The sequence below is a fragment of the Limulus polyphemus genome, unplaced genomic scaffold, assembly GCF_000517525.1.
Source record: "Limulus polyphemus unplaced genomic scaffold, Limulus_polyphemus-2.1.2 Scaffold9331, whole genome shotgun sequence".
NCBI lineage: Eukaryota > Metazoa > Arthropoda > Merostomata > Xiphosura > Limulidae > Limulus > Limulus polyphemus.
In genome coordinates, this window is record NW_013674941.1 from 10,391 (window position 1) to 24,032 (window position 13,642).

Sequence of the window (13,642 nt, forward strand, 5' to 3'; positions counted from 1 at the left end):
ATGTATGGTTGTCAAAGAAAGCAGTACTGTTCTGTTAAAATGTATGGTTGTCAAGGAAAGCAGTACTGTTCTGTTAAAATGTATGGTTGTCAAACAAAGCAGTACTGTTCTGTTAAAATGTATGGTTGTTAAAGAAAGTAGTTCTGTTAAAATGTATGGTTGTTAAAGAAAGTAGTACTGTTCTGTTAAAATGTATGGTTGTCAAACAAAGCAGTACTGTTCTGTTAAAATGTATGGTTGTTAAAGAAAGTAGTACTGTTCTGTTAAAATGTATTGTTGTCAAAGAAAGCAGTACTGTTCTGTTAAAATGTATGGTTGTCAAACAAAGCAGTACTGTTCTGTTAAAATGGTAAGTTTTACTATATGAATACAATGCTTATTAATATATTTTTATAAATTTATTATAGACATTTACTTTATAAATAAAATGCATTATTATATGTTTTTATATTTATGTATTTTTAAAAGTTATTAAAATTATATAACGGTAAAGTACCAAGAAAGCTAGATGATGTTTTTTTTGTATTATCACTTGAGTGGAATTGTTGGTTTGTATTTATTTATGGATTTGTTGATTTATCTGTATGTAGTTGTCTAAAATTCAGTATTTCTATGAACAAAGGTAATTTTATGTGCTTATGCATTTTAAAAACTAAATTATAGTAAGTAACCTTTGTAAAAACAAATTGTAACTTGGTACACAATATATTAACTTTAACTTCTGATCAAAGCAAGCTATGTACACCTAATATTGAGCATAGCTAATTAAATATACTATTCTTACATTATTATTGAATGTAAAAATAAAGATTTGAAGGACAAATCACAAACAGAAACATTTTGTATTACATAGTTTATTCTACCCAACCCTTTGAGAGTACTTAATTATTATAAAACCTTTCTTTGTTTGATGGTACAAAATGTTTCTGTTTGTACATAGTTTATTCTACCCAACCCTTTGAGAGTACTTAATTATTATAAAACCTTTCTTTGTTTGATGGTACAAAATGTTATAATGGTTGATGTTTTATCTCCAGCAACATTAGGAATTAAAGTATACGTATTCATCAATAGCAACATGTGGACAGCAAGGGACCGTTTGGTGCTTCAAGGCTTTACGCCCACTCTTGAGATTAAAAAGTAAAAATTTAAACCCACCCTTTATTTTTCAGGAAATTATGGATTCCATTTTTAATCTCTTATAAAGTGCCATCTTCCATTGATGTTGATGACATCTTCTATAAGCCAGTCCCTTTTTAGAAAAATAAAACTGCCTTAACTGGAGCCCAGCCTGTTTTTTTTCTAAATCTTAAACGTGTATCTTTAAACTACTTAATACTAATGTACAAGAAATACAGATAATAAAGTTTGTTTCAATAAATTAATACTCCATTTTTTTCAGTCAAAATCAGGTGCAGAATGTGTGAAAGTAGTCGTGAGATGTAGGCCTTTAAGTGAGAAAGAAACATCAGAAGGATATGAAAGGTAAGGGGATGACTAAGTATTGTAATTGGGAAACGTATATATATCAAATGAAATGTGCATATATACACACAACATTTCCATGTACACAAAATAGTAAAGTTTGTTGCTCAGTCTAGTGGATGACATTTTGGAATAATGTAACTTAATTTTGATTAAAGGTTCATCACTAATTAAATTTGTGATGCAAAGTGTGTATTTGCGTTATAGACTTTGCTTTATAAACAAGCCTTTCTGTCATCACATGGCACGCTGGTTAAAATTTCACCATATCTCAGTGAATTTTTTACCAGCATGCCATGTATGTGACATACGAGTGATGAAAGAAAGGCTTGTTTAGTTTGAGTTTGGTAACATTTGCAAGAGTGAAATTGCTTAAATATCATAATATACTTGATATCTGTACATGTACACTTACAAACCTTGTTGGTATTTAGAACCTTCTGCTGTTGAGGATGGTTAGTTCCATTGTAGTTGTAATGTGTGTCAAGAGATTAGATGACTTTTGGATCAACCAGCTGAAGAAAGCTGTGGTCACACTCGTTTGTTGTTTTTTTTGTATCTGCCAAAGAATTAACATCCTGTCTTTCAAGAGTTGCATTCAAATACTTTATGGTATCTTGCAATTTTGCCAAGATAAACATTTTTCATCATGTAAACATGGCTATAGATATAATTTCATGACCTTTAGTTATTAAAGTTAGGTTGCCCTGGACCAAATAGCAGTCAGTATTTGAGCTTTATTATGCATTCTATGATAAATCATGCTGGTGTTTCATTTATGTGCAAGTTTTTTTACAGTAAGGTGATACGTATGTTTTATCTTCTCTAATTTCATTGCAGTTCAACCAAGAAAAAACTTTAAACACAAGTGCCAGTAGTGGATGTGAAACTGTATGTTTTGCAGACAATTCTTAACCTGCAAGATCTTAAACCTGTGTGTCCTAGTCCTACGACTCTTACCGTTAAGCATAAAATAAAGATGATGTATCAATCCTATCTATTCAGTTAATAACACTTCAATCAGATCCCCTTTAACCATTCTCTTCTCAAGAGAGAATAATTTTAAGGACCTTCATCTGTCCTTGTGAAGGCCTCTTCATCCCAGGAATAATATCCTAGTAGCCCTTTTTTGAACCCCTTTCCAACAAGTCATTGTATTTGCTTTTCCCACTGGCTACATCACACTGGTTTCAAGACTTAACAGACTAATTGACCAATACACAACATTTCTTTTGTAACACAGTTGAGTTGATTTCCATGAAGGTGATAATCATCTAACACTTAGAACAGTTTATTTATCCAGCTCACCAAATGATTTAAAGTTCTTTGTAAAACAACTATGAACTACACCCAAAACTTTAATATCATCAATAAACTTAATTAGTCTGTTTTTAATGTATATCAAAAAGAAGTAAGATTTTGAGCACGGAAAAACTCCAGTCTAGTTAGACTGAACTCAATTTATTACACCTCTCTGCTTCTTCTCACCGAACTAACCCTTAATCCATGGAGCTAACTTATCACCTACACTCGTGTGAAAATTCATCTTTTAGTTTCTTGAAGACAGTAAATGGCAGTGAGTTTAATTATATATTATGACTAAACACATATAGCCTTTAACAATTTTTCATTAATATGTTTTGTTTCAAAAAAGGTTAAATTTTTGCCATGTGTGATTGTGTAGCAGCTGTAATTTATATGTGAGTGGCATATCTAAATCTTGTTAACATAAGCTATTAAGTTGTTTTTTCTTAACATATAAATTATAAATTTTTACTGCCTTACAGGGTGGTAGACATGTTTCCAGAACGAGGAGTTGTGGAAATAAAAAACCCTAAGAATGGAGAAGTACCAAAACAGTTCACTTTTGATGCAGTGTATGATTGGAAGTGAGGAGAAACATTATGTTCAAATATTTTCTTATCTATCGTTAACAACAATGGTAACAGTCGTAACCATTTAGGGGAATATTTTAAGCAGAGTAAATAAGAAAGTTCTTTATTTTTTTTAATTTAACTGCTTTAGGATTTCACTCAATAAAAATTGCAGTAATATGACGTGTTAATACGTACTTATTCTCAGGGTTATATTTGGAAGTATTTAATTATCATTTTCTGTGACTGAACTTTTGAAACTAATAAGATGTATGAATATGACTCTTACATCATCTAAACATTGATATTCAATTCTGCAGTTCGTAGAAAGTATTAATAGTGAAGTTTGAAGTTAGTTTTCAGATAATTAAGCTATGCTGAATAAATTAAATAATATTTTTTCCTAACACACCAGCCAACAGTATTGTTAAATTATATAGGAATTGTTACAAGCATTGTATCATCAAAATTGTATATACAGAGAAATTAAACAAGTTATTGTTATTCCTGGACATGTGTAAAAGTTTATTGTTAACAACAATTGCCATAATTATATTATTAAATTATAAATATTGGATACATGGACCTTGTTCGGTGTACTTACAGTTCTAAACAGTTGGATTTGTATGATGAAACCTTTCGCCCTTTGATTGATTCAGTTTTAAAGGGTTTCAATGGAACTATATTTGCATATGGACAAACAGGAACTGGAAAAACTTACACAATGGAAGGTGAGTTGTGTTAATCCTAATCCTTTGAGCTGTGTGATAAATGTTCTTTTGACTAAATCCTTGAACTTTTTTAACGTCGAGAAAAAAGTTTTTTAAAAGTTGTGATAAAGGATTAATTTCCTCTATAGAAGTTTACTTGAAATTTTAATCAAAAATTAAGTATTTTTTTATTTTAAAATTTAAAGGTAAATTCTTGTAATTATTGTATAGAAGTTTTCCGAGGAAGTGAAAATCAAGAAGAAACAGGATTTAAAACTTGTGAATCTGCTAACTGGTCAAATGGTTTAACCAACTTAACTACTGCATTTTGAATGCTGTATATCTTCGTTATCTTTCATAATCTATAAAATTAAGTATTAGACCAACTGTTTAATGATTTTATCACAGATTTTTTTTTCCCATCAAAGGTAAAATTTAAACTATAATCCGTGATATAATCATTAAATAATTGGTCCACTCTATAATATTGATTAATAAATAAGGCGTAATATCATTCACCCACCTAAATTAATTAAGGTTACTGTAGGGTGAGTTAGAAAGTACTCAAAAAACACATAAATAAGCTTTTTAGTATTCTAGATATTGTGTGTTTGACTGGTTAGCAATCGTGCCTGATCTGAATTTCACTTCAGTTGAAGTATAACTTAACAGGACAGCATGCCACTCTTCAAATTTCTATAGTTATGTTTCTATATAGATTGGTTTAAAGGTGTTTTTTTTCTTTAATATAAATGTAAGATATTTCAACTGTAGAATGTTTAGGATGTAAGGTAAAACAGAGAACAAATAACTGAATCCTGTCTGTGCTGATAGACAGGGCTTTAATTAATGAAAAAATTAGGCAAATTGTTTTTATTGTGCAAAGAAAAAGATTATTATAATTTATATTGAAAATGTTTTTATATGAAGATTATTATAATCTATATTGAACATGTTTTTATATAAAGATTATTATAATTTATATTGAACATGGTTTTATATGAAGATTATTATAATCTATGTTGAACATGTTTTTATATGAAGATTATTATAATCTATATTGAACATGTTTTATATAAAGATTATTATAATCTATGTTGAACATGTTTTTATATAAAGATTATTATAATCTATGTTGAACATGTTTTTATATAAAGATTATTATAATTTATATTGAACATGTTTTCATATGAAGATTATTATAATCTATATTGAACATGTTTTTATATGAAGATTATTATAATCTATATTGAACATGTTTTTATTAAAGATTATTACAATCTATATTGAACATGTTTTCATATGAAGATTATTATAATTTATATTGAACATGTTTTTATATGAAGATTATTAATTATCATCTGTAATTATCATCCACAATACTTTAAAGTGGTAGTAGATAACAGCAAAGTAATCAATTGAAATTCTTAAGTAGAAAAAGACTTTCACACTAGAATTAACTCCTTAAACTCGAGCAGATGCAAGAACATCTGGCTGAAAATCCTAATTTACCCATTGGACAGTGACAGCATTGGCTGAAAATTAATCTAAACCATGATATTATCCACCATTTATAAATAGAACACAAATTTTATAAGGTATGGTGATAATTATTAGGACATCCTGAAAATCATTCCAGCAAAACGTTATGGGTTTAAAGAGTAAAAATATTTTTTTTTCCTGTATGTCAATATTGAGTTTTTTAACAAATGTTACTTTAAGTAAAAAGAAATTCAGAAACTTAGTAAACAAACGAACTAATGATTTATTGATAGCAGCTCCTACCTGATAAATTTCTAGGTAAGAAGCCCTGACTAGATATTCCTGGTTTTCGGATCGAGCTATATGACTATAAATGTGGTCAAAGGAGTTAGGAATAACTCCTTTTTTCTCTGGTTCACTCCGAATACCTGATGAATAAGATAACATAAAAAATCACTGGTCTCAAAACCTCAATGTGACATTATTAAATTTTGCTATTTTTTCCAAACATTACAAAACTAAAGGTTTCTTCCATTTTTTTTAAGTAAATTGTTTTTACTTCATATAAAAATATGTTCAATATAAATTATAATAATCTTCATATAAACCATGTTCAATATAGATTATATGTGACACTGTAATATGATACTCTGAAGAGCAACAAATCACCACTTGTGTCATTAGACTGTATATGTGACACCTGTAATATGATACTCTGAAGAGCAACAAATCACCACTTGTGTCATTAGACTGTATATGTGACACTGTAATATGATACTCTGAAGAGCAACAAATCACCACTTGTGTCATTAGACTGTATATGTGACACTGTAATATGATACTCTGAAGAGCAACAAATCACCACTTGTGTCATTAGACTGTATATGTGACACTGTAATATGATACTCTCAAGAGCAACAAATCACCACTTGTGTCATTAGACTGTTTATGTGACACTGTAATATGATACTCTCAAGAGCAGCAAAGCATGCACACAGAAATAAGCTGACTTCTCCAAGAACAAGATGTGGTATTTATCAGCTTATGTATCCTACAGGGTTTACAACAAGAATTCCTCAGAGTAATAAGATTGCACTTTGAATCTATGAAAACTTTTATTACAGTATATGGTTTGGAGTTGATTGAATAAACATTGCAAGTGTTTGAATATTGGTCATCCTTCTAGGATGTTTGGAATTTCGTAGTATACTGTACAGGCATACAAAGATAATTGCCAGCTTTGTCAAGTGCCCAAATAGAGAACGAGACTAAAGACACTACCCCTAATCTGGAATATTGAGGAACTTATTATTTCAAGATTTATTTTGGTTACAAATAATAGGAACAAAAAGGAGGAGACTGAAAAGGTCTGCCCTTAATTTTGAGATGCCTGTTAATCGAGGTTCTATTGTACTACAAAATGTGAACTAAATGTTAAGCCTAATGACTTACTAAAAAGCCCCCTTGGTAACAATCTAGAAGATGTGAAGCTTCACAAGTACTACAAAATGTGAACTGAATGTTAAACCTAATGACTTACTAAAAAGCCCCCTTGGTAACAATCCAGAAGATGTGAAGCTTCACAAGTACTACAAAATGTGAACTGAATGTTAAACCTAATGACTTACTAAAAAGCCCCCTTGGTAACAGCTTAATATGAACTAAATGTTAAGCCTAATGATTTACTAAATAGCCTCTTTTGTAACAACCATAGAAATATTAAGCTTCATTTTTATACAAATATAACTAGTTTGATTTTTTAAGTGTGTGAGTATTGATATCTTATTTGTTCTCGTCTGGCTTTCTTAAATATTTCTGAAACAAAATAGCTAACGTGTGAATGTTTTTAATGTTTGTTTCTTTCAAAATGTTTTTTCTATTTTTAGGAATTCCTAGTGAAAATATAGTTAGCTGCCTTGCATACCTATGTCCATATTTTGTATGGTTCTTCACATTGTGTTAAACTTTTATTGAAACATATACTTATAATTAAATAACTGAGTTTGTATTGGAATTAAAAAAAAATTGCAATTATAATTGGGCAATCACGTGAAAACAGGTAAATGAAATATGTTGGTGTTGTTCATTAAATATCAGTCAAAGTTAAGTGACGTGTTTTTATTTTGAACTGTTTTTGTTTCATTTTACTTTTGTGACATTGTTGTTTTAAGTTCAGATAAGGTGCTAAGAAAACGGGAGTAAACAAGAAGGTTACTGGAAGGAAATACTTTAATTGACCACATGGGTTATAAAGAAGTGACCTAAAGTTTAAAGTGGATCAAACATGTCTTAACTTGCTCAAACTGTGAATCTGAGGACGCATGATTCATGACCCATTACTGAAAAAGTATGCTTTGCACCTTGGAGCTGTAGGTGCACTATAAGAGTGATAGTCAAGTCCCGCTATTAAATCAGACAAGAATAGCCCAAGAGTTGAGTAGCATGCTAACTTTACTCTGCTCTGTCTGTACAGAATTATGAATGGCTTCGTGCTGATAGCCCTTGTGTTGCTTTATGTAAAATTTTGAATACAAAACCTAAAACTTACAGCATCAACAAGAACAACAAATTAAATGAATTCTTATTATCAGATAAAGTAAGAAATGAAGTTGTTTTCAAAATAAAACTGAAGAAAAAATTAACCAAATTGTAATTTCTTTAATATAGTGAAATGTAATGAATTACAGGAAGAAATTCGAGATCTTTTAGCAAAGGACCAAAGCAAGAGATTAGAGCTAAAAGAAAGACCAGATATTGGAGTTTACGTGAAGGTAAGTGCTAACTGACATGTTTCATTGTGCAGTTTTAAATGTTTTTTATCTACAGAAATCCCACCTGAAATTTAAACTAGCACATTAATGCATTTAATTAAAAAATCAAATTCTTTTACTAAAAATGTGTTTTTTCTCCTGATAAATGTCTATAAATAGAAAACTTTCAGTAGTGAATTTAGTGTTATATTTTATTACCTATTTAATCATTTTAAGTGTTTATAAAGCCAAGACTTTTACTCATTAGTAATGGGAGTTATGCTGCTATGTGACATTGGGACTATATTCACTGTTTGTTATTTTTTGATGAAATATCATAGTTGTAACTACAAGCAGCAAGTTGTGCTTAGATTTACCTATTTCAGATTGTTGTAATTATTTTTATCATTTTATTTTGAAGGATTTGTCATCATTTGTATGTAAGAGTATAAAGGAGATAGAACACGTAATGACAGTAGGCAACCAAAACAGATCGGTTGGGTAAGTCAAAAAATTTATAGTTCTACTAGGATAAAACAATGGGATATTGTTTGAACTAAAACAGAGTTGTAGGGTAAGTCAAGAAACTTACAGTTCTACCAGGATAAAACAATGGGATATTGTTTGAACTAAAACAGAGTTGTAGGGTGAGTCAAAGACTTAGTTCTACTAGGATAAAACAATGGGATATTGTTTGAACTAAACAGAGTTGTAGGGTGAGTCAATAAACTTAGTTCTACCAGGATAAAACAATGGGATATTGTTTGAACTAAAACAGAGTTGTAGGGTGAGTCAATAAACTTAGTTCTACCAGGATAAAACAATGGGATATAGTTTGAACTAAAACAGAGTTGTAGGGTAAGTCAACAAAATTTGTTCTACTAGGATAAAACAATGGGATATTGTTTGAACTAAAACAGAGTTGTAGGGTAAGTCAACAAACTTACAGTTCTACTAGGATAAAACAATGGGATATTGTTTGAACTAAAACAGAGTTGTAGGGTAAGTCAACAAACTTACAGTTCTACTAGGATAAAACAATGGGATATTGTTTCAACTAAAACACAGTTGTAGGATAAATAAGTAATTTCTACTAAATTTTTTGTTCAAGAGATCAACAAATAATTTTTTGGAAATTTTTAGTTGTAACTAAAATTAAGTTTTTATACTTAGTTAACTGATACATTTGTATTTATCTAGTGTTTTCTTCTGATATAAATCATAGAATAAAATATATATTTATATATAAACTTTGTTCTATTTTTTCCAGAGCAACCAACATGAACTTACATAGTTCTCGGTCACATGCAATTTTTATCATTACGATAGAACATAGTCAGGTATGTACTGACATATCAGATGGCTGTTATTTATTGCTATGGGTTTGTAGTTATAGTTTTATTTTAAAGAATTTATTGCTTCCTAACATACAAGTAAGAACACTTTGACAGAAATTATTCATTGATATCTTTAACTGATAAGAAAAGTCAATTTAAGTAGAGGAAATACTATCATTAGTACCTTACAAGTGTGTGTGTGTATTATATGTTACTAATAATCTATCAATATATTGTAATATTTGAGTATTCGTATCCGCCTGCATTTAACCCTGTGGACACAGGCTCGTGTATTTTACATGACCTTGTAACCACCATGATAGTGTACGTACTATAACTCTGAAAGTACTTAATGTATCTTTATGAAATTTGGCAAGATTTTACTAAATGTTACAAGTCTTCTGTAGACAAGATATCAGGTTTTTCAATTAAGTATATTTACTGAAATATATGGAATGAGACTGTTGACCACTCAGAGTGCAAAGTGATTTTTATGTTTAGAGACTGTTGACCACTCAGAGTGCAAAGTGATTTTTTATGTTTAGAGACTGTTGACCACTCAGAGTGCAAAGTGATTTTTATGTTTAGATTTAAAATTATTTTCTTCCACTGAAACATTTCATATTTCATTTGCATAACCTCTAAAACCTCCTAAATAAATATGAAATAAATCTAAATTATCCTCTGTTTCTTTCTAGAATGACTGCAGACTGTAACATAAAATTACTACATTTGTTTATCTTAAATAACTTAAAGCTTGTAATAGTATACATCTGTTTATACTAAATGTTATTGTTTTATTGAACTAATAAACCCGCCACTCGGGAGCTCAGGTTACCATATTGAATAACTTATGAAGAATTTTTACTGTTATTATCTTACCTAATATAACCTTATCTTAACCTAATACGTTTATATTTTTTACATTTTAGTTACTTTTATAACAATATAAACAAAAATATACAAGAAATATCCTTTGACCTCTTAATTTTTACTGTCATTTGCCAATGAAATTTAAACCTACTTTTTAAAATGATGGTACTTGTATACTAAATACTTTTTTATTTACTTAAATAATGCACCTAAGAACACAATATAACAACACACAATGTCATGTAAGAATCACAATTTTACTGGCTTTCTAATTATGGCATGAGAGCTTTAAAATATTTCTCTAAGCTTCTTGACTTGAATACTGTGAGAAATACAGAAAAGAACGTAATATAATATGTCATTTGATAGATTAAAATTTTATCATAATATAGCAGTGCTCCAGATAAGGATTGTACCGGTGTAATTCCCAACCATATACGGCCTTAAAAAATATTGAGAAGTCGTTTTACTGCTGTGGAAAAACAAATATGGCTCCTGCTGCTTTAACGGTAGCACAGTAATTAATTGCCGTATTCTTGTACGTTTCTGCAGTTCAGCACAAAATCTGCACAGTTCAGACAGTAGAGCTACAAAAATATGTGCTCTCTAACTGCCAAAAGGTTCTATTGTTGCACTCCTGAATGATCCAGTTTTGTGTAAAAAAAAATAAAAAATTATTCTTTGTGTTTATTATGATTACATCTGGTGATTTAATTTCCTAAATTAATCCTCTGTCCAATTTCACCTTTTGAAATAATAAAATAATTCATAATTAGTTAAATTACTTTTTATCACAAGCTTTTACTGCTGCACTTTGTAAAAAATTTAATTACTCCCGCTGACAGAATTCTGGGAGTGATAACTCCTTACAGATAAATATTATCTGGAGCACTGATATAATTTAAAATGTCGGAGAGAAATACTGGGAATCAGTAAAAGAGAGGATGGGACAGGTGGGTGTGGCAAGTGGGTCTGATTTTCTAGTTTATGGCTCCATAAACTCAATAAGAAATTATATATATATTGTCTTAGTAGTATATGTTAAATTCCATACTTCAGAGAGGGGTGGTAAAGGAATTAGAGAAGGGAGAAAAACGTAAAGAACAAATGTTATGATTCTCATACTTGGGGAGATTGAGGATTTTTTAACAATATTTCCATATAAAATTAAGAATTTAAGACTTACGTAATATTTGATTTATCAACTATGTTTCGATGCCAAGTTTATTTGTATACTTTAATAATAAACTAGTTTAATTAACTTTTGAATGTAACTTTCTAAAAGATTATGACATGTACACTTTGACCTACCCATAACAAGAAGGTTATGTTATTACCTAGTTCTATTAACATAAATACTTTTCATGGAATTTTCAAATTTTTTTTATTTGTTTGTTAAATAACTACACTTAATACCATGTCCATTTAGAAGTTTTGACAGTTTCTTGCCATTGAAAATATGCCAGTCAGTTATACTTGAATGTTTCTATTCTTTGTGCAGGTGGGACCAGATGACAAAAATCACATACGGGTTGGAAAGTTAAATCTTGTGGATCTTGCAGGTAGTGAGAGACAGGCCAAGACTGGTGCCATGGTACGTCTCTTCATTCTGTTTTACTGAGATACTGGGCTAACAAAATTGTCTCTTGTGTGACAAATTTGAGTGATTTGTGTTTAAAGAGTTAATTAAAAAACAAACAAAAGCTAAGAAAAAGTAAAACCTTCATTTTTGCATGTAGAAGGAAGATGAGATAATTGAATGAAGTCTATTCCCCAGCTCAACTGATTTTATATTACATCTAGCAAGCATGGATGTGTATTAATTATTGTAGCTTCTGAATGAGTGACAAGAAGTCAAGTTGGATACAAATAATATTTAGCTAACTGTGTCTTTCTTTTAAGTACGAGTTTTTGTCTGTCATTGCTTGGAAGTTTCCAGAAAAACAATGAAACTTGTAAAAGATAGCTGTTTGATTGGAGACTTCTGAGATGTTTTTGAAATATTTGTGGTTTTTAGGGTGAGAGACAGAAGGAAGCAATCAAAATTAACTTGTCACTCTCAGCCTTGGGAAACGTGATTTCTGCTCTAGTGGATGGTAAGAGCTCTCACATACCGTACAGGGATTCCAAGCTCACAAGGTTACTCCAAGGTATATATTCTTCTGTGTAATGTAGTAAATTTCTCTTTCAAAGTTAACTAAATGTATTGTTTGGGAAGTAATGTCACCAGTTTAGAAATTGCTCTAATAATTGCAGAACAGTGTTCTTTCCTTGTTCTTGTTGTGTTAGTTTATTTATTTATTTGTGTATACAGGGTAATAAATAACCTGGAATTCCTTGATAGATTGTTTAGGCAGAGTATTCATGATGAAACTAATATAAATGGACGGCCACTGCCTGTTGTAGAAACGCATGTAGAGGATCGTTCTCTACACACGTGTTTCTACAACAGGCAGTGGCCGTCATTCAACTTAGTTTCATCAGAAACTTGGAATATTCTGGCAATTGTCTTCCACCTCCGTGCACATAAACCATGCTAGTTAATGGTATATTTCAACGTAATCTTAGTTAATCACTCTATACTATTTTATATGGTAAAGATTATATGATAATAGGTTACAGGAATTATTATTTATAAATAAAAGTACATTTTATTGTATACCATCAAGCTACAGAGTTCTTCTCTGAAGTACATTTTATTATGTACCATCAAGCTACAGAGTTCATCTCTGAAGTACATTTTATTGTGTACCATCAAGCTATAGAGTTCTTCTCTGAAGTACATTTTATTGTATACCATCAAGCTATAGAGTTCTTCTCTGAAGTACATTTTATTGTATACCATCAAGCTACAGAGTTCTTCTCTGAAGTACATTTTATGGTGTACCATCAAGCTACAGTGTTCTTCCCTGAAGTATATTTTATTGTATACCATCAAGCTACAGAGTTCTTCTCTGAAGTACATTTTATTGTATACCATCAAGCTACAGAGTTCTTCTCTGAAGTACATTTTATTGTATACCATCAAGCTACAGAGTTCTTCTCTGAAGTACATTTTATGTGTACCATCAAGCTACAGAGTTCTTCTCTGAAGTACATTTTATTGTTGGTACTCAAGCTACAGAGTTCTT

At 30.2% G+C, this 13,642-nt stretch overlaps 1 protein-coding gene across 1 annotated transcript in view; it reads left to right on the forward strand.

Annotated features, from left to right (window-relative positions):
- LOC106475875 (kinesin-II 95 kDa subunit-like) overlaps positions 1-12,681 on the forward strand; it is a 17,400-nt gene extending 4,719 nt beyond the window's left edge. Inside the window, exons 3-10 of the mRNA XM_013936550.2 lie at positions 1,403-1,485; positions 3,273-3,374; positions 3,966-4,090; positions 8,219-8,322; positions 8,723-8,802; positions 9,572-9,641; positions 12,013-12,105; positions 12,529-12,681. Coding sequence (XP_013792004.2) covers positions 1,403-1,485; positions 3,273-3,374; positions 3,966-4,090; positions 8,219-8,322; positions 8,723-8,802; positions 9,572-9,641; positions 12,013-12,105; positions 12,529-12,681 — 810 coding nt within the window. The remainder of the gene's footprint in view (positions 1-1,402; positions 1,486-3,272; positions 3,375-3,965; positions 4,091-8,218; positions 8,323-8,722; positions 8,803-9,571; positions 9,642-12,012; positions 12,106-12,528) is intronic.
- The last annotated feature ends 961 nt before the right edge of the window (positions 12,682-13,642 follow it).